The sequence below is a fragment of the Puma concolor genome, chromosome D2, assembly GCF_028749965.1.
Source record: "Puma concolor isolate L17-30 chromosome D2, mPumCon1.1.hap2, whole genome shotgun sequence".
Taxonomy (NCBI): Eukaryota; Metazoa; Chordata; class Mammalia; order Carnivora; family Felidae; genus Puma; species Puma concolor.
The window spans coordinates 17,354,191-17,375,215 of NC_141677.1; the positions used below are offsets into that span (position 1 = coordinate 17,354,191).

Below are 21,025 nucleotides of genomic sequence, written 5' to 3' on the forward strand. Positions count from 1 at the left end.
ATCCACCCCTGTAAAGTGTAGAGCTCAGTGGTTTTAGTTTTGGATCAGCCATTAAAAAAATTTTTTTTTAAATGTTTATTCTTATTTTGAGAGAGAGAGAAAGAAGGGGAGGGGGAGACAGAGAGAGAATCCCAAGTCGGCCCTGCACCGTCAGAGTGGATCCCGACCTGGGGCTCAAAATCACAAACTGTGAGATCATGACCTGAGCTGAAATCAAGAGTCGGATGCTTTACCTGCTGAGCCACCCAGACACCCCGGGTCAGCCATTTTTAAACAGTAGCTTAGTCACAGGGGAAAATACTGAATTCATGAAAAATTCACAAAAGCTGTTTACTTTGACTTTATTAAGAGAAAAATATTTCTGTTGTTGTAAGAACACAATACTAAATACATTATTTATAGCCAGTAACTTACCATTTAAATTAAAAAGATATAAACATGTCAAAGGAATGAAACATAGATCTTTTATTATGTGTGGATCATGGATTCACGTTCCCCCTCCATTTCCAGAGCTTCCCCGAAGTGGTCTACAAAGTAGGACTCTCCCCTTGTCCTATCCCTCATTCCCCAGGCAGCACCCCGGGCTCTGAGCTTGCCTGGGTCTGTGCCTATATGTGGTTCGGTTGTTTCTTATGGGGGCTATGTGGTAGTTTTGGGGGTTTCCGATGCCATAACCGTAGCTTTCTTTTTCAGGAAGTGTATCCAAATCTTTGCGTCACTTTGCTCAACAGAAATGAGGAGCTTGGTTTGTATTTTATGTCTTCTCTGTTGCAAGGGCAGTTGGTTGTGCCACAGATAATAAAGAACACAACTGTGGACAGTAAAAGAGGTATGTAGGGTGACACATTCTGCTCAAAATCAACTCAACAAATTCTTCTTGGGGCAGGCCCTGTACTTTGGGAAACATGCTATTTCCTCATGTATAAACCACCCGGTCTCTCCCAGAACCAACCTTTTACCCAGGCTGGGGGAGTCAGGCATAAACGCTTGGAATCGGAATAGAAGACGTGGACAATATAAAACATGCGGTAATGTAATAGGAGGACAATGGTTTTCAAACGGTTGTGAGGCAGGGGACTTTGTTTTCCTGACTGGAAATTACAGTGGATCGCGTGACAAGTGGAAGCACCTGGGGAAGTAGGACCAGAACAGTCTCCGGAAATCCTGGATAGGACCGCTGTGGTGCTGGGCTGGGCCTTGGGGGGTGGGGGGGTGAACGGGAGTGAGCCCACAGACTCGAGTTTTCGGAAAGCCTTCCTTTCACAGAGAAGCCAAGATGACTGACTCTATCTGGTTGGGCAGAAACGAGGCCACTCCAGGCCCTGGGGAGAGCAGAAGACACATGGGGAAGTGCAGAGGCTGTAATAGAAGATGGGGGTAGGAACACGTCTGCGGAGAACGAACTGGGACCGGAACACTGAGGACCACGCTTATGCTAAGAGAACATACAAAGTCGTTCCTCAGGAAGAGACAAGAACCTCCAGGGTCAGCAGTAAGAGACGATGACAGACACGGAGGGACGCCACCACGGTGCGTGGCGCCGGTCTGGGTTGAGGGCCTGGGAGGAGGCTGTTGTAACCTTTCAGGCAGGAGACAAGACCCGGGGTCTGAGTGAAAAGGGACGTTTCCAGAGAAAAGCTTCGGGCAAGGATTCTGTTTGGGTGGGTACAGGGCGGTGAGTTGGGAGTTCAGCTTCAGAGGTAAAGGCGGGGCCATGCTGGCACCGCCTGGGAGGCAGTGGACGGGCAGAGAGAGCGGGCAGAGGGGCAAGCTGGAGGTGCTGGGTCTGGGAGGCCCACGTCTTGGGAGCTGAACGCGAACGGCAAGAGAGAGGAGAGAAGCTGAGGTCAGAGTCCCGGGGCTGGGAAGCCGGTGAACAAAAGACCGACAGAACGGGCGGCCGGTCTCAGAAGGAGGGGCTCTGGGTGAGCTTCCAGAGCAGAGCTAGGGAGGAGTCTGACAAAGACCTGGCAACTGGCTTCCCTCTGATTTTTAGGAGGGCAGAGTCAGGAGACTATGGGAGAAAGTATGTCTTACAAAGAGGAAAGGCGGTGAAGAAGCAGGCTTGACCAGTTGTTCTAGAACAGAGAGCTGTGCGTATACAGTTTGCAGAGGGGAAGGAGCCAGGGCACGGGAGAGGACAATGAAAAGAGCTGTGTCTGAAGACCTGGAAAGGAAGAGCATTGGCTGAGCATGAGGGGAGACTGAGGTCACAGGAGGGAGGATGGCCTTTCCGCAGTGGAGAAGGTTCGGACCTGGGGTGCTCTCCTGCCACTTTTGTGCTTCCCACGCTGCCTGCACCCCCACCCCCAAACCGGCCTCTGGGTCTGCTCCAGGCCCCCGCGGCCAGCACAGGCTGCAGGGAGGGCCAGGCTGTGGGCCGGGAGCCTGACTGTGACCTGGGGTGGGGGGGGTGGGGGGGGGAGGGGAAGGACGCTTCCAGGGAGCAAACAGCCCAGAGAGGAAGACGAGCATGGGTCCAGGACCAGAGGGAGGGAAGGAGGGAAGAAGGCAGGCGACCAAATGAGTTTTGAGCTGAAGAAGGAACAAAGCTCCAGCAATAGCATAACCAGCTTGACTCTCAGCAACGGGAGGGCAGACGTGGGAGGCAGGAGCGTGGGGGAGGTTCACTGGAAGTGACCACGAAGGCAGAGGGGCATCACGGAGGTCCAGCTGAGGCTCTGTGCACGCGCAGCGCTGGCCTCGTGGGGAAGACGGCCGCGGAGTCACCCCAACGGCTCGAATGAGGCGCGGCCAGCAGAAAGGCAAGGGGCTGATGGGTTCGGGGACTAATGGGGATGAGTCGGCAGCTGCCTACATTTGCAGGTGGGTAAAAAGCGAAGCAAGGCCGGTCAGAAGTGGAGGTCGAGGGAAGGTGAAGAGGCAGCCCACAGCAGGGCCCGTGGAAGGGAGGACGAGGGACTGGGGCAGGGTGGGGGGGACAGCAGCCAATGGGGCAGATTTCGGAGTCAGGTCCCGCTACAAGCGACATGGCGTGCCGGTGTCAGAGAGGCGGAGAATAGGGCCCCAGGAAGCAGCAAAGCATGGATGTGGATGTCCTTGACCTAAAGTGAAGGACCCAGAGAGATGTGCACTGAAGTCCTCGGGGGGGTGGGGGGGGGGGCGCGGCTGAGGTGACCCAGAGGCAGTCAGGGGCTGGGTCACGTAAGGGCATCTACGGATTCTGCGATGGCATTGGTCTCATTTGAGGAGGACGCCCGTCTGAGTGTGTGAATGCTAAGAGGCTTTTGTACCCTCTTCAAAAGTCTTGAGATTTATAGATGGTGCAATCACTTCCCACGTCCCATTGCATCCTCTGGAAGAAGTAGACCATGGTGCTTTCCACCAGTAAGCCACTAAAGATGGCCAGAAAGGAGAGCTTTCGGCTGATATTCAGGGTCACTGGAAAAGAACAGACAACTAGTAAGTCCTTAAGAGTTTAAGTGATGTCAGCATGTAAAGTACGTGGCATTCTGAATGGAACTCTTTTGTAGAGCTGTTTTTGAGAAAAATCTCTATTTGTTCTTATTAACTGGTGCTGTTATCCTCTCCCACTTTTTAAAAATCTACGGACCTCTGGAGAGAAACAAAGCATGTGCCGGCAACAAACACACGAAGTTTCTCCTCCTGAAATCAAGACACAGATTTCCATGAATACTGACGGAGAAAATTAAGAACAGATTTTAAGGTTATAAAGAGATCGACAATGGGGCGCCTGGGTGGCTCAGTCGGTTGAGCGACCGACTTCAGCTCAGGTCATGATCTTGCGGTCCGTGAGTTCGAGCCCTGCAGCGGGCTCTGTGTTGACAGCTCAGAGCCTGGAGCCAGTTTCGGATTCTGTGTCTCCCTCTCTCTCTGACCCTCCCCCGTTCATGCTCTGTCTCTCTCTGTCTCAAAAATAAATAAATGTTAAAAAAAAAAAAAAGAGATCGACAAAACAAAACAAAAACAAACAAACCCGGAGACTCTCTGTTTAACAGTAAGCATTACGATAAAAGGTATCAGGTAGCAGCCTCATTTAAAATAACCCTTCTCACAATGGATGGGGAAAATGAAGACCCCCAAGGCTGCTCATCCTTTCTTTGGTGTGGTAGGAGCTGTGCTTCCTGGCTTGACGACTGCCCCGCCACGTACATTTGGACAAGTCATCCGCAAAACGGAGGGTAATAACGGCTGCCCTACTAACCCCACGGCACTGAGATGTTGCACATGAAGGCATTTTGAGCACTAAAAAATACCACGTGGGTAACGTGAACAAATACCGACTACGCGCTCTGAATAAGGCATTAGAGGAGTGCCAGGCCCTGTTATTATTCTATGAAGAATTCCAGAGTCTAACAGGTTTGGCAAGAGTGTGTCGGAGGCGCAAGGCTTTAAGCTTGTGTGTGGGCTGAAAGCGGAGGAGACAGGATAAAACATAAACATACCTCTGATTGCCTGAAAATTGGATGTAAGGACAAATACTTTGATGAGTCTGAGGCACAGGGATGTGTAGTCGTGCTCCCAAATGACGGCTGGAATCAGCAAGAGTTTTCCGTAGCTCGACAACAATAATGCTTTCAGCAGCAAAATGAAGTCGGGTTTTTTTTTCGCTGTCGTCGGTCGTTCTACCCACAGGAAAGTAAAGATGCCAGTAAAAAAGGCAGCTTGTTCTAAGGAGGGAACGGAGGACAAACACATGAATGTCCCTAGCTGAACCATATCTCTCTAAAACCAAATAAGCCACAATTCCAAAATACAACTTACCGGCTGACTTCATTAGAATTGCTTTATTGAGATCAAATTTTCTTTTTCCTCCCTCCTTCTTTTTTTTTTTTTTTTTTTTTTTTTTTTTTTTTTTTTTTTTTTTAAAATAAGCCCCTGCCTTTTGTGTCAAATCCTGCTGGTATGATTTCAGAAACATAGTTCAACAGTTCTTTCGTGGAGTATTTCATCACCCACCGAAGCAAAAGTCAGTCCATTAGGATTGTGATCATCAGCTCTCTGAAGTTCTTTCTAGGAAGTAAGACTCTGTTTAGGTATTTTCAGTGTTCGAGGCCTCCACAGAAAGAATAATACAGGAATATGGAGGTTTTTTTTAAGTCCGAAAGATGGGACCCAGCCTAAGAATTGCATATGAAGATGTTTTTCTTTGCTCATTCTTCCACTATTTATTGAATACCTAGTATCTACAAGATTTTGAATACTGTTATCTAAATTTAAAACTTCCTTAATTCATGTTAACAAGCTTTCTGAGTGCAATTCCTTATCCTTCCAGAAAGTATTCATAGACAGAGTCCAGTACAGGAGAAGCCACAGTTCCACTGGGTCCACAGAACAGAGCACGGGCTGTTCTATTCCCATTAACTAGGATTTTAACATTTCTTTTAACTGTGGTATTATTTTTATTCAGACTGTTAGTCCTCTGATTACCCAGCTGCATACGTTTTGAGTGATCTGTCCCTAATTCTATTTTTTCCCATAAGCTATGTTATGTAGGTTTCTGTAGAATCTGGTTTTTCTGGAACACATGTGTCATCTTATAGGAGAGACAACTGTATCCTTCCTAAAATGTTTTATAACCAAACAGAGTCAAACTAAAGAGGTTCCAAACATAGGTGATTAGAATCAAAAATAATTTTGGCCGGTTGACCTACATGACAGGGACACCAAGGGCTTGTCAACTGCAAAGACCTGCTGAAATAGGCTGATCTTATAGCCTCAGATTTGGACCAAAAAAGTAATAAAAGCAACAAAGAATTCCTTAACAACAAGAACGATCTAATAGTGGGTTGTCTCCTGTCACTGGAGATACTCAGACAAAGCTAGATCATTTTGCAGAGCTGAGGGAAGGATTTCTAGCACTGGAGAGAAGGGCGGACCAGATAACCTCCACATCTATCTAACTCAGACCTTGAGAGATTTATGTGTTTGCACCAGCCCTTGGGCTCTGCACAGTCTTTCTCAAGGCAGATACTATGAGGCTTTCATGGATCAGCCGGGTTCAGGAGGACCTCACCTGCCTACAGAGGGCTGCACGGAGAAAACACCAGATGGGGAGCCCGGGGAGCCACCTGTCTCAGTGCTGACACTAACCTGCGGTGGGATTTTGGGGAAATCATTGCCTTCCTGCTTCTATGTCTCCACGGGAGAACCTAACCTATCTACCAAAGAGGATGGTTGTGAACATTAAGTTGATAAAATCGTAAAAGCAGTGTTTAAATTATAAAATGCTGTATTTATGTAGGGCATTTTTTCATAACCTATTTTAGGGGGTCAGAACCTAATAGTGGATTAAAAAAGTAACAGTAGAAAAAATTTCTGAGTGTCAAAATATCCACTATAGAGTAGGTGCTACAGCAATTCTGAACTATTTGAAAATAAGCCTGGTTTATTTTTTATATTAAAAATTACGGACACACGGGAGCTTATCCTCAGAAATTTTAAGAGGTTTTGCTTTAAAGCTTAAAATTACATTAGGTTCTAGTTCCTGGCGTAGGCAACGTTCTCAAGGATTGTTTTAATATTATTATATACGTTTGCGAATTCTTAAAATGTAAATTTTAAAACCTCAGAAACGGATGAGGGGACCAAGGAAGTGAGAGCAAACAGAGAAGAAAATGGGACAAAAGAGGACAACACAGTCCAGGAATGTGACACTGCAGTGCACTGGAGACTCAATATTGCTAAAACAATATTTCATTATAATCAAAGAGTCTTAGAAGCAGAGCATGGAAGCCTGTAAGTAAGAAAACAGTGGCAGAAATTAATTCAACACAATTCTGACCTCAGTCACAAACTCGAATTCTGGAGAAAAGCAGTTCCTTGAACTTAAGGAACTTGGGACAGGAGTCACTTTTCCTGAATGCAGTCAGAGAAAGAACAAGTTTTCCCTATTAAACAGGTTGCATGAGTTCAATGCAATTAGCACAACACATTGGATAAGGTCTGGCAATTATCAGTCTGTTTTAATAAAGATGAGACCTGGGGAGTCTTTCAACTGGACAATCAGAAATTAAATTTAAGAGTTTTATCGACGATGGTATGCCTCAACATATTTTACGAAACTCTCTAATCTGATAAACCTAACCATTTCCGTAACAGATGTGTGGTAACAAATAGAAAAGCAAGCAAGCACATAATTTAGACAAACTCATCTAGCAGCTTAGCAGTAGAGCTGAACGTTTAAGTCTCAAGTCCTATGTTAACCCCCTCCCCTTACCAATGATGAAGCCCACCCACTTCACTTGTGATCAGAATAGTGGGGACTAGATGGCTGAGAACAGAAAGCGTGGCTTCTTCGTACCTAGAGAAGCAATTGCGAACATTCTATAGAAATCCCACTCCTTGGCATATCTGATGAAGTCATCGGGATCGGTGTTCTGGTTTGAATCTTGAAGCTGCCACCATCTCAGGTACGCTTCGCAAAGCAAACAAAATATGCAGAGTTTCCCGTGCATCTGGTAGTCAAAAAGACAATGCCATTTACTGGGTAGAGAAACACCTAATTACACGTAATATCGAGTAGGCGCAGATGTAGCTAAGTACTTGTGGTTTTGAAGAACCTCCCATCCCACAGCTTTTCAAATTCAGGACTGCCCGGTTAAGTGTGTAATTGTGTTGCCTGTAAACCCAATGGCTCTTCATCAGCAATGACCATCAGAATCACAAGGGGAGATTTTTCAGATTGCAAATGTCGAGGCCCCAGTCCTGACTCAGAATCTTGGGAAGTAAATCCTACACATGCAATTTTGAAACAGTCCTGGGGGCAAGGCGGGATTCTGATGTACGCCCTTCGCTAAGAAATACCGCTCTAAAGAGTAGTCCACCCTTCCCACCCTATTTTCAGCATCGGTCCTATACACAGAATCAAGCACAGAATTCACGTGACTCGTGGATAGGCAGAAGCAGCAATGAGGACACATTTTAACCTGAAGATTCCATCATACCACATAGGAAACTACTATTCTGAACATAAATTTTTATTTTTATTTTATTTATTTTTAAGTTTTTTTTAAATGTTTACTTTCATTTATTTTATTTTTTAATTTATTGTTTAATTTACATCCAAGTTAGTTACCATATAGTGCAACAACTGATTTCAGGAGTAGATTCCTTAATGCCCCTTACCCATTTAGACCATCCCCCCTCCCAGAACCCCTCCAGCAACGCTCTGTTTGTTCTCTGTATTTAAGAGTCTTTGTGTTTTGTCCCCTTCCCTGTTTTTATATTACTTTTGCTTCCCTTTCCTTATGTTCACCTGTTTTGTCTCTTAAATTCCTCATGTGAGTGAAATCATATGATATTTGTCTTTTTCTGACTAATTTTGCTTAGCATCATACCCTCCAGTTCCATCCACGTAGTTGCAAATGGCAAGATTTCATTCTTTTTGATTGCCAAGTAATACTCCATTGTATATATATATATACCACGTCTTCTTTATCCATTCCTCCATCGATGGACATTTGGGCTCTTTCCATTCTTTGGCTACTGTTGATAGTGCTTCTATAAACACTGGGGTGCATGTGCCCTTTCGAAACAGCACACCTGTATCCCTTGAGTAAGTACCTAGTCGTGCAATTGCTGGGTCATAGGGTATTTCTATTTTTAATTTTTCGAGGAACCTCCATACTGCTTTCCAGAATGGCTGCACCAGTTTGCATTCCCATCAGCAGTACAAAAGAGATCCTCTTTCTCCCCGTCCTCGCCCACATCTGTTCTGAACATAAATTTTTAAAAAATGGCCCTATGCTGGATGAGTGTCAATTAATATATGGAAAAAACAGTAATTAAAAGGTAGAAATTTTTAAAGCTGCAAGTTCTAAAGAGTCTGAAATTTGGGCAAAAATAAAAATTATCAGGTAACAAGAATCGGCTTTTTACAACATGTTTCTCCTGGGGTGCCTGGGTGGCTCAGTCGGTTAAGCGTCCAACTCTTGGTTTCAGCTCAGGTCATGATCTCACGGTTTGTGAATTTGAGCCTTGCCTCAGGTTTCTGTGCTGACAGTGTGGAGCCTGCTTGGGATTCTCTGTCCCTCTCTCTCTCTCTGCCCCTCACTCTCTCAAAATAAATAAACTTTAAAAAATAAAATAAAATAAAATAAAACCCATTACCCATTGGACTTTCTATATCAATATAAAGTGGGGAAAAGAAAGTGTGTGCAAATGCAATGCAGTCCCAGGATAGGTATCAGTGTGGGCTTCTGAGGTTCTTCTAGTTGGCACAGTGGCGCTCCTGGCTGCACTTCAGAATTACCTGGGGGTTTTAAGAAATACTGATGCCTGAACTCATCCGCAAAGATTCTATAACTGATTCTGGGCGAGGCCTCGGCTTGGAAGGATGAACTGCTATCCACCCTCTCTCTCCCAGGTGATTCCATTGCGTACCAAAGTTTGGGAATCAATGCTCTAGCAATTTAAAAACTGCCCTGGTTATTTTTATTTTATTTTATTTTTATTTTTTATTTTTTTTTTCAATATATGAAATTTATTGTCAAATTGGTTTCTGCCCTGGTTATTTAACGTGGGGGAGGGGAAGGAATTCCCTCAACAGGATATAAAATGTAACATACTGTATTAAAATATTTCTCTTTTAATGGTCGCTTACTTCCTCTAGCTATATTTCTCTCCTTACCTGGATATATTTAATTTATTCTGGTAGAAATAACTGGTATCTGTTTCAAAAGGAAACCCACTAAAAGGCAATACAGATTATAGTTTTTCAACTTCCTCCCAGTGAGCGTATTCTTAAATATTCACTAAACATTGTGTGCCTTGTTTATCAATGCCTGCTATTTCTAGTAACTTCCAGACACTGTTGAGATAAAAGACCCATGCTTAATAGACTTTCTTTTTAAAATAATGTTCTTTAATGCCGTTCAAATTATTCTTTAAAAATGCAAGAGCATTATCAAGTAAAATTAGAAAATAAAAAAAATTAGCACAACTTACGTTTATTTTAGTATTGAAGAGAATATGTCTGTAGGCCTGGGCTTTGCATAAAATAGCATTAATCAAGATGATAACAGGATCATACTCGATATATTTGTCTACAGGTTTCTGGCAGGATTTCTGAAATAATGCAAGATAATATTAGAACAAGCAAACTCATACATTCTGAAATCTTAAAGGATTCTGAACTAGCAGAGTCTATTTTGGACTTGTATAGCAATAAGGACATGTCAGCATTTATTTAAATTAACTTCTCTTCAGATACAAAATGTTCACATAAGCTCTGGTTTCAGAAATGACTAAATACAATCTTCTAGGCTAGAAATATTAATCTTTTTTTTAAAAAATATTTTCTTAATGTTTTTATTTATTTTTGAGACAGAGAGAGACAGAGCATGAGCAGGGGAGGGGCAGAGAGAGAGGGAGACACAGAATCCGAAGCAGGCTCCAGGCTCTGAGCTGTCAGCACAGAGCCCGACATGGGGCTGGAACTCACTGTGAGATCATGACCTGAGCTGAAGTCGGATGCCTAACTGACTGAGCCACCCAGGCACCCCAGAAATATTAATATTTTAATCTCATATGTAAGGAAGTTAAAAAAATTTTGATTTTTTTAGGAAATATTTTCTTAGTGTTTATTTATTTCTGAGAGATTGAGAGAGAGAGAGCGTGAGCGAATGAGCAGGTGAGGGGCAGAGAGAGAGGGAGACACAGAATCTGTAGCAGGCTCCAGGCTCTGAGCTGTCAGCACCAAGCCCGACGTGGGGCTCGACTTCATGAAATAGCGAGATCATGACCTGAGCTAAAATCGGACACTTAACCAACTGAGCCACCCAGGCGCCCCAAAAATATTTGATTTAAAGACTGGATTAGGCAGAAAAGTATCCCAGAAAATGCTTTCACTTTGTAGGACTTGTTATAAAATAAAGAAATACATTTATAATGTACTTCCATTGATAAACTGTTGCCTATTGGCTAGATGGCCACCAACTCTGCGGTTCTTGAAACATGACTTGGAGAAAGGGGTTCAGAAAAGCACGCGGAGCTTCTGAGAGCTAAAGGCAAATAAAGAATGTGGTAGATACTGAGAAGCTCTTTTTCCCCTCCCCTCCAATTAACATTGAGAATATGGGAGGAAAATGCTCCTTCTCTGTGATGAACAATGGTGAAGACGCTGGAAAATGCTGAGCTATACATAAGCAAATGGGGTGCAGCTTGGTTCCAGGTTACCGGAAGCAAGACACCTGGGCTCTCAGTAATTCCTACTACATTAACTTTTTTGGACACTGGTGATTACAATGTTATCAAAGTCCAACACCGGCAGAACACATAACACCGGTGTACAAGAACGAGCTCATCAGAGGGGTGCTTGGGTGGCTCAGTCTGTTAAGCGTCAGGTCATGACGCTCTGTCAGCAGAGCCCGCTTTGGATCTTCTGTCCCCCCTCTCTCTGCCCCTTCCGCATGTATGCTCTCTCTCTCAAAAATAAATAAACATTAAAAAAAATTTTTTTAATAAAAAATATTTTAAAAAAAGAGAACAAGCTCATTAGAAATGTGACATTTCGAAGAGTTTTAGTTACAAAGTTGAGTTAAGGCAACTGTGCTAATGGCTACAATTCAAACATAAAACATTTTGAAATTCTGAGAAGATAAAATAAAAATGGAAGTGATGGATATGCAAACATACTGGGATGGCCTTTTAATTACATCAAAGTGCTAGGGAAAAAAAACGAAGGGCGTTGAAAGATATCAACCCCGCATTCCAAAGGTAAAGAAAAACCACTTCGGAAAGAGTTTCTCCACTTCATTCGTGTCATTTACAAGAAACGCGTATGTTTTTAAGTCATCAAGTGAACCAATGAAGAGAGACGTGCTATTACCTCATTTAAATACACCTAATCACTCGAGGCATAAGATGTTAACGATTTCACAGTTTTTCTGCTGGGCAAAGAGTAAGCCAGTGTCTAGACAGAAGCCGCGGAATCAGACATCCTATATTCATGACGAAGAGCTGTTTTCTAGACACCCTCCCTCTGCTGCCTATGGGCAAAACACCTCCTCTCTACAAACAACACTGGAGATCCTACTCCATTGTAAAATGGAACCACTGGCTGGTCAAGGGTCTTATCGCTGTCCGTTACAAGTTCCCTCAAGGGCACCTGGGTGGCTCAGTGAGTTAAGCGACTGCCTCTTGGTTTCAGCTTAGGCCATGATCTCACGGTTCGTGGGTTCGAGTCCCATGTCAGGCTCTGCGCTGACAGCACGGAGCCTGCTTGGGATTCTCTCTCCCTCTGCCCCTCTCCCTCTCCTGCTTGTTCTCTCTCTCGCTCTCTCCCAAGAATAAACAAATAAAACTTAAAAAAAAAGTTTCCTAAAACCCGTACGTATGGAGGCAGCAGTGCAAGTCGAGCTGAGCCAGGATTTGGACAATTTTTGGGAGGAAGACAGCAGCCCAGTTTTCCCTTTTACAATCACTTGGCCGACAGATGTGTCTGTCGACGCCACAGCGTTCATTGCAACAGCTCTCCTAGCCATTTCTAGGGACCAGGCACTTCCAGAATGCTAGATACTCCCCTTGAGATGTCAGTCTCTATCCTCAAGGACCTTACAGTTTAGAAGAGGACGCATAAGCACGCTACTGCAAGCGCTACAATGGAAGGGACACAGGGTGACATGAATCCCCGTAGGAGGGGCGGCTCCTGGTGTCACATGCCCTGTGATGTGCTACACCCACCTTCCCTTCCTAGCATTCTGAGTATTTTACAAGCACTGAAAGTTCATTAGAGCCCACTGGTTCCCTCCCTATCAGGTTAAGCCTGATTTGTCCTTGTTCTGCCTCTGCTACTTGCTTCTCCCACGAGGGCTCCCTCCACCTTGAACGCAAGGAGGAAACCCACACAGGCACAAAACAAACACACAGTAAAACACCCTAGTGGCAGGCGGCTACGTTTAGATTACGTTTTCTTACTCTGGCAAAATCGTTCCGCTCCCTTTACTCCTGACTGGATGAGTATCGCGAAAGAGAAAGTTGTCCTCTGAGAAATCCGTAAGCACAAGGGACTGTGCACATCCCGGAAACGCAGATATTTCCGCCACCTCTATGTTACCATGGATACGAATTACTTTCTGCTGCTATGTTCTTCAGTGCCCTGGGAAATCACCTCTCCTTCAGCATATAAACTGGCCAATATTTTATGAACGTTCTTGCTGCTTCTTCCTCCCCATCATCTCTAGGGCCGTCCCCTTCCCCACTCATTCTCAAACCTGTTCCATTTTAGCTCCACAATCAGCAAAACATGTATCTTAAAACTGGAGGCCCCTAGACTTGAAGCTCCTCAGGGTTAGGATACCCTCTCATCCATCTCTGCATCCATCCAGCATGTAAGGGTGGAGGCTCCATACTGTTCGCACTGAACAGAACTCAAACTTGTGAGGATCTCAATGGAGTCTTGTCTTGTCACCATCGTGAACCTATCAAGTATCTGAGCACACAAAACAATCTGGGCACTATAGGATGTCAAAAGCACTGTATCTTTAAGCCTACTTATAAGAAACCGTGAAAAGCTGAAGGAGAGGGAGTGGCTAAAAGCAAGTGACATGCTTCCATTAGATGGAGAAAAATTCGGGAGACACAGGGGCAAGCTGCGGGGGACAGCACTGGAGACATAAGAGCAAAGGGAAGGGAGGTAAAGATGAGAAATACAGGTAGGGGGCGCCTGGGTGGCGCAGTCGGTTAAGCGTCCGACTTCAGCCAGGTCACTATCTCGCGGTCCGTGAGTTCGAGCCCCGCGTCGGGCTCTGGGCTGATGGCTCAGAGCCTGGAGCCTGCTTCTGATTCTGTGTCTCCCTCTCTCTTTCTACACCTCTGTCTCTGTCTCTCAAAAATAAATAAACATTAAAAAAAATTTTTTAAAAAAGAAATACAGGTAGGAGATCAGGCTGAGTAGACTGCTGGTAGCTAAGGGACCGAAGCATGCATGAGTCACCAGCTTATAGAAACTGTGGCTATTTTTCCAGAACAAATAGCCTGATGTGTAAAAACTGTTTACTTTTTACTCTCACGACTTGGAAGGCCTTTAAAAAATTATTTTGCAATTTAATTTTCAGAGTCCAGCATCAACGGAGTGATTTTTCCTAAATAATGCTACTATGCAGGGGCGCCTGGGTGGCTCAGTCGGTTAAGTGTCCGACTTCGGCTCAGGTCATGATCTCACGGTTTGTGGGTTCGAGCCCCGCGTCGGGCTCTGGGCTGATGGCTCGGATCCTGGAGCCTGTTTCGGAGTCTGTGGCTCCCTCCCTCTCCCCCTCCCCTGTTCACACTCTGTCTCTGTCTCTCTTGAAAATAAATAAACATTAAAAAAAAAAAATTAAAAAAAATGCTACTATGCATATTACTATGCATTAACATGATAAAGGAGATTACCCACTCTTATCTCATCAGGAAATGGCTGTGTACAATAATGTACTGTACCACCACTCATTACCCCAAATATAATTCTAAAATCTGTCTCCTAGGTGAGAGGGGCTGATGATGTTGGGGGAACGGGTGGGGAGCCAGACGAGGGTGTAGTGGCTGACCTAAACAGCTATCCAATAATTATTTTCTATAAAATTACTTTCCATAAATAAGGTATAGAGAAGCCAGCATCTGATGATTAGGAAAAGGATTTTGTTAGTTTAATGCCAAGAATTTTTAAAAATAGAGATTAATTTATATTATATATAAAAATTTATGTTATATATATTATATTATTAAAGATTACTAACTTTAGTTAGATAGTTAGATGTGGTTGTCATCTTTAAGACAGATGACTTAATTGTGCCAGTCTAAAAATTATTAAGTTTAGATCCCATATAACTTACTATTCTCTCCCTTGTACTAGGATGGCCAAGGATATCACCATCTAAAAACATAGAAATGGCTCGTTCATTCAACAAATATTTATTGCATACTTACTATGTGTCAGGCACTGTTCTGGATGATCTAGCTACATTAATGAATAAATTATATATAATCTCGTGTAGCTTATATTCCAGCGGGAAGAGACAAGCAATAAATAACAAATAAGTCAGCTTTATAGAATATTCAAAGATGATAGGTGCTATGGGAAAGATAATGCAGGGAGAGGTGATAAGGCATATCAGACCTGGCAGGGGGAACCACAATTTGTAATAGGGTGGTCAGAATAGACCTCTCTGAGAGGCCAATAAAAATACTTGAAGGAGGTGAGGGAATTAGCCATGTCAGATCCTGACAGAAGAGTGTTCCAGGCACAGTGCAAAGGCCCTGAGGAAGGAACTTGCCTGGTTTAAAAGCTATCTGGAGGCAGGGGTGCCTGCCTCCAGTTGGGTGAGCATCCAACTCTTGATTTTGGCCCAGGTCATGATCTCATGGTCGTGGGACTGAGCCATGTGCTGAGTTCCATGCTGACAGCACGGCACCTGCTTGGGATCCTCTCTTTCTCCCTCTCAAAAAAAAAACCCCAAAAAACCAAACAACAACAATAACAAAACTATCAGGAGGCAATGAAACTGCAGTAGAATAATGGAGAGTAGCAAGAGACTACATGAGCCTTATAAACCAGTGCAAGGATTCTGACCTTAATTCTGAGTGAGATGGAAAATCACTGGGAAGTTTGAGAAAACTTCAATTTTATTTTATTATTTATTTATTTTTTAAGTAGGCGCTATGCCCAGCATGCAGCTTGAACTCACAATCTGGAGATGAGGAGTCTCATGCTCTACTGCCTGAGCGGGCCAGGTGCTCCTCTACCTTACATTAAAAAAAAAATTTCATATGTTTTAATTTATTTTCGTGAGAAAGACAGACACAGTGTGAGCGGGGGAGGGGCAGAGAGAGAGGCAGACCCAGAATCAGAAGCTGGCTCCAGGCTCCGAGCCGTCGGCACAGAGTCCGAAGCGGGGCTCGAACTCGTGAACCATGAGATCATGACCTGAGCCCAACTCAGATGCTTAACCAACTGAGGCACCCAGGCGCCCTGTCTAACTTACATTTGAAGAGGAACACTTTGGCTGCTGTGTGAAGAGGCTCAAGACGTTCAAGGGTGCTACAGGTTAAGAATTATGACAATAATCCCGGTGAGACACGATGGCAGCATGGACCAGCGCTGTAGCAGTAGAGGTGGTGAAAAAGCAGTGGATTCTGAACACGATCTGAAGGCAGAATTAACAGGACCTGCCGAGCACCCGAATAAGGAAATAAATGCGGGAGAAAGGAATCAAGGATGACTCCAAACTTTTTTGGTCTTAGGAACTAACACGGAAGAGCCGCCATTAACTGTGAACGTTTGAGATAACTAGAAATATCCAACTGGAGAAATCAAGTCGTTAGTTGGACATTTGTGTTCTGGAATTCAAGGAAGAGGTTCAGGCTAGAGGTTCAAACTTGGGAACTGTCAAAGTGTAGATGGTCTTTAAAGCCATGAGCCAGAATGAGCTCTTCAAAGGAGAGTGTGTAGACAGAGAAGAGGCCCAAGAACTGAGCCTCACGGTTAAGAGGTGAGGCAGGTGACACAGAACCAGAAAGGAGATTGAGAGGAAACAGCCAACAAGGTAAGAAAACTGGAAGAGCCTGGTGTCCTGGCAAGTGCACGCAGCGTGTCCAGGGGAAAGTAATAAGGTCAAATGTTGCTGACAGTTCACTGAGAATAGACTACTGGGTTTAGCAAAGTAGAGGTCTGTGATCTTAAGAACAGTTTCTAGTGAAATGCTGGGTGGGAAGAAAGTGTGTCTGAAGAAGATTCAAGAGAAACTAGGAAAGGAAATCGAGATAGCAATTAAAAATATCTCTTAAAGGACTTTTGCTGTCAAAGGGACAGGGAAAAAGAGCGGGAGCCCAAACAAAGGAGGAAGTGGGGTCAAGTTGTGTGTGTGTGTGTGTGTGTGTGTGTTTATTTATTTATTTTTTTTTTCAACGTTTATTTATTTTTGGGACAGAGAGAGACACAGCATGAACGGGGGAGGGGCAGAGAGAGAGGGAGACAGAATCAGAAACAGGCTCCAGGCTCCGAGCCATCAGCACAGAACCCGACGCGGGGCTCGAACTCACGGACCGCGAGATCATGACCTGGCTGAAGTCGGACGCCTAACCGACTGCGCCACCCAGGCGCCCCTGTGTGTGTGTGTTTAAATTAAGGAAAGACTGTACATGTATCGGTGGGAATGATCCAGTGGAGAGCAGAAGATTATAGTCACAGGGATGTCCCTAATGGAAGATGACAGGGACATCTAGTGCACATGTGCACATTGGTTTTGGACAGGTATATTGAACAGTTCATCCATCCTCACAGCAGGGAAGACGGAGCATATGAATAAAGGGTGCTAGGAATGGATTTATGTGGTTGCAAACTTGTGGAAGTTCTCCTCTTTTTTTTTTTTTTCAGCAAAGAGGGCAGCATATGTGGGGAAACTTGAGGAGCGAAAAGGTTTGTGGGAATGGTGCATGGATTAGTGAAATGCAATGTGATGGTCAGATGGTATCATGGGCTACATGAGGTTGGTGGTCATGGATTTAGGTGTTTTCTTCCTCAGTGAAATACAGCTGCAAGGGTGAAGAGGAGACAGATCAGACAATATGCTGGACTCAACCAGGGTTGCAATTTTGCCAAGTGAGGGAAAGCACTTGAGACAGGAACAGTGATCATGTCAGCTGACAACAGATTAAATAGGTACACATTCCTACTTTGTCTGCTCCCTTGTATGTTAACACCAGGCCATGTTTTCCGAATAAGGATTATTACTAGCAAATCATCAGATCAGAAATGGGACAAAAACCTACTGACTGCCTACTATGCGGCTGGTTCTTTGCTAATACCGCAAAAAGAACCTCCAATTTTGTGACTTTTTAAACATAAAAAGTCCTGTTAATTCGTCATTTTTGGTTTTTGTGTCACCAACGTCCACCTTAGTGCGTTGCACACAACACAAACTATACATTCGATCATCGCAAAGGATGAACCCGACATAAAGTGTTCTAGGAAAATTTAATACAGGTTATGGAGTGTATGGATGATAACATTTACCTGTGCAAGGGTGAACAGCTAAAACTTAAAGAGTTTGGGCGTGAACTCAAATGTCAACATAATCCGATTTTTAAATTTCTCCGCACAACGCCTACATCCATCTCCATTCGAGAATCCGTCCGCCGCGTTAGGTCTCACCAGCAAACACGACGGGTATGAGAAAACCACTGCAGGGTAGTGAGTTCTTTAACACTATGGATAACCGCAAAGGCTCGACTGACTCCGGACAGGAATGTCAAGTATTAAACTGAAGACTGTATTACAGGACCCTGAAACTCGTTGATTTTTCTGCCCTAAAACGCTGACATACATATCCCACTGCCTCTCATGGTCCCCAAATCCCGCCACGCCATTTTCTTCCCCAGGACACCCCACGCCTGACAACTCACGCAGATGGTTATCTTCAGCACTCCGTGGTTATAGTCTCGGTACAACTCCTTGGCCTCTTGGTTGCATTCGATGCACCTGTACTGGCAGGAGGCCGAGGCAGCAGTGGGAGTGGGAGTAGCTGCAACCCCATCGGTGTTCCCCTTGCCCGCGACTACCCCTTCTGCGTTGCCCTTGCCTGGCCGTAGCCCATACCGCCCACCGGTGCCCATTTCCACGCAACTGCAGCCGAGAACTTCCGATTCAGTGGCGGGGAAAGACGTCAGACATCAGACCGGAAAGCCTGTCCCGTGCGGTGCTTGCTGGGATTCGTAGTCTCAGCCTCGGAAAGGGGACTCGCGGCTGGCCGAGCTGGGACTACAACTCCCAGCAGGCAACGCCACACCCCTTCCCTCCCCCTTGCCACGGCCCACCTGCCCGCCGCGGGTTAAGGCTGGGAGGCCGCAGCGTGCGGCGAGGGCCGCCGCACATGCGCCTTGAGGAAAGATGGCACCTGCCGGCTGCTGCTGTTGCTGCTACTGCTGCTGGGGCGGCGCTGTGGCCGCCGCGGACGCCGCCCGGCGCGTCCTGGTGCTGCTGTTGCTGGGGGTCCTGTCCGTCGGGCCGCGCCCGGGTGCGCTGGCCACTGAGCACTACTCGCCGCTGTCCCTGCTCAAGCAGGAGCTGCAGCATCGGCAGCAACAGGAGGCCCAGGCAGGCGGCGGCTGCAGCCCGCAGTCCGGGGACTGGGGAGACCAGTACTCGGTCGAGTGCGGCGGTGAGTGGGCGGCGGGCGGGCGTCCGGGTCGCCCGGGGCCGCGGGGACTGCGGGGCCGCGGGGACGGCGGGCTCCCGGGGGCCGATGTGCGGGCGGCCCGGGCCTCGCCGCCGCCGGCCGCGGTGCGGCGTGTGCTCCTGGGGGAGCCGGCTCGGCGAGGTGTCATCCTGGGGCCGCTTCCCGCCGCTCGCACCCACGCCGCTGCGCGCCCTTCTCTGGTAGCTGCCGTGGGGAGGGTGGTGAATAGAGAAAAGAGCTGACAGCATGTTCCTGGGGACCAGGGCGGTCTCTTCGGAGTTGCAGCAATTGTCGAAAGGGTGGAGGAGGAGATGGCAAGTGGCCTGGGGCAGCCCGGGTTCCCGCTCTGTGCCCCACGGTTGCCGGGGGAGCGAGGGAGGGGAAAACGGAAGGACGGAGGAGGACCGGGCCCAGTGGGGGGCCCGCGCCCGGAGTGGGGGTCGTCTGGCCCTTCTTAGGCCTGGAAATCAGGTTCTCTGACCTGGGTTTGATGTCTTGTATTAAACATTATCTCTCCAAATTCGATCCCTGGAAGAAAGAAGGGAAGACAAGAGTAAGCCTATTTTTTCTGCTCGATGACATCTTGTTTCCAGTTATTTAAGATTGACCTGTGACCTGTCCGGTATCTCCCAGTGAGTAAGAGGGCCCCGCAGGCCTTCAGCCTGTGTAAGTCAGAGCCGGGCTTATTGGAACTAGGCCATCTCATTGATTAAGTTGGGCGCTTTTGCCCTCAATTTAGTAAGTCATGGCAGATGCCTTAGGGGCAAATACATGCTTGTGGTTTTTTGTTTTGACATTTCCATCGGATCTTTTCACCCTTCAGTCCCCTCCCCTTCCTTTCCTTTTCCTCTTCCCCCTAATTCCCTCAAGGCTTGCTTTTGAAATCTCTAGGTCTACCTAATTCACTAGAAGCTGGCTGGTGGCTTTTACAGCCTGGACAGCTGTGTTCTTGAACATTGTGTAACTGGGAAGACAATAAGCATTTTTTAGTTGAGAGATGTCAGGATTAGCACACTCTGATTTCCTTTTAGCACAATCTGACTCCCTTGAGGAAGTCTCACTCATTGACTTTGTTTTGTAGTGGGCCTTGGCTAGCTAGTAACAGCGTAAAAAACTCGGCGGGCATTGTATAGTGGGAAAAGAATGGCTTTTTACCTCTGTGGCTTCCTGTGACTCTGAACAAGTTAATTGCTTGTCTTGGCAAGCGAAATTGCCGCCTCTGTAAATTGAAGACACTTACCTAATTACCGGGTTTCATTTTCTTCACAAGAGTGCTGCGGGGAAAGTGAGAAATAGCCAACATAATATGGAGTGCTTGCCGTATGCCAGGTGCTGTCGTAAGAGTAGGTTGGTTAGCCTATTTTCTTAAGTCTTTTGAAACACCCGTCACTACCTCATTGAATGGTAGCTCCTTTTGCTCAGATGAGGAAACTGCGACACGGTGAAATCATCACTTTCCTGCGGGCCCACCGCTGTAAAGGGACGAGGCCAGGTGGTCAGGCTCCAGACAAAGCTTTGTCTTAGACACTAAGTCATTATAGGTAGGAGAACACATCTGTAGTGAGTGCTAGCATATAGGACGTGTTATGTAAATCTTCATTTCCCCTTCCCTTGTATGGTCATGTGATGCTCACTGGCTCAAGGAGACACAGATTCTAGGCAGTAGAAGTTAGAAATTGATTTATATTATGAAATTGATTGATAGTATTGATCTAGGTGGCTCATTTCACTCCATGGCTTATGCTAGTCTTTGGAGTCCTTATTTGGGCCAACTCTGACCTGTATTATGCTTTTCCCCTAGGTAATATAAGTTTTCATGAACCGGGCGTTCGGAGGAGTTTTCCTGTCCATTCTACCATTCCCTCATATGTGGAAACCATTATCCAGAG

The 21,025-nt window shown here is 45.8% G+C and overlaps 2 protein-coding genes across 9 annotated transcripts in view; one reads left to right on the plus strand and one right to left on the minus strand.

Moving 5' to 3' along the window:
- Positions 1 to 325: 325 nt before the first annotated feature.
- Positions 326 to 18,784, minus strand: ARV1 (ARV1 fatty acid homeostasis modulator). Of its 3 annotated transcripts, none has more exons than XM_025915079.2 (5): positions 18,364 to 18,784; positions 9,931 to 10,050; positions 7,286 to 7,439; positions 4,428 to 4,652; positions 326 to 3,402 (listed from the first exon to the last, which is right to left on the minus strand). In XM_025915079.2, exons 1-5 carry the CDS (start codon positions 18,571 to 18,573, stop codon positions 3,260 to 3,262), a joined length of 852 nt encoding a protein of 283 aa, XP_025770864.1. In that variant the 5' UTR covers positions 18,574 to 18,784; the 3' UTR covers positions 326 to 3,259. The 3 variants fall into 3 exon arrangements, with proteins under 3 accessions (XP_025770864.1, XP_086535821.1, XP_086535820.1); XM_086679695.1 differs by lacking the exon at positions 326 to 3,402 and adding an exon at positions 3,498 to 3,887; XM_086679694.1 differs by lacking the exon at positions 326 to 3,402 and having other exon boundaries at positions 3,945 to 4,652.
- TTC13 (tetratricopeptide repeat domain 13) overlaps positions 18,748 to 21,025 on the plus strand; it is an 80,154-nt gene continuing 77,876 nt past the window's right edge. For all 6 annotated transcript variants that reach the window (XM_025915061.2, XM_086679690.1, XM_086679691.1 and 3 more), the window contains exon 1: positions 18,748 to 19,118. In XM_025915061.2, the coding sequence (XP_025770846.1) occupies positions 18,848 to 19,118 (271 nt within the window). In that variant the 5' untranslated portion in view covers positions 18,748 to 18,847. The remainder of the gene's footprint in view (positions 19,119 to 21,025) is intronic.

Excerpts from the sequence above, each read along its gene's own strand:
- ARV1 (XM_086679694.1), bottom strand. The coding sequence starts at position 18,573 with ATGGGCACCGGTGGGCGGTATGGGCTACGGCCAGGCAAGGGCAACGCA. Across the intron at positions 10,051-18,363 it reads TGCTGAAGATAACCATCTGC|AAATCCTGCCAGAAACCTGT; the intron begins GTGAGTTGTCAG and ends GCATTATTTCAG. Across the intron at positions 4,653-7,285 it reads GTTCGCAATTGCTTCTCTAG|AACAAGCTGCCTTTTTTACT; the intron begins GTACGAAGAAGC and ends TTCCCTCCTTAG.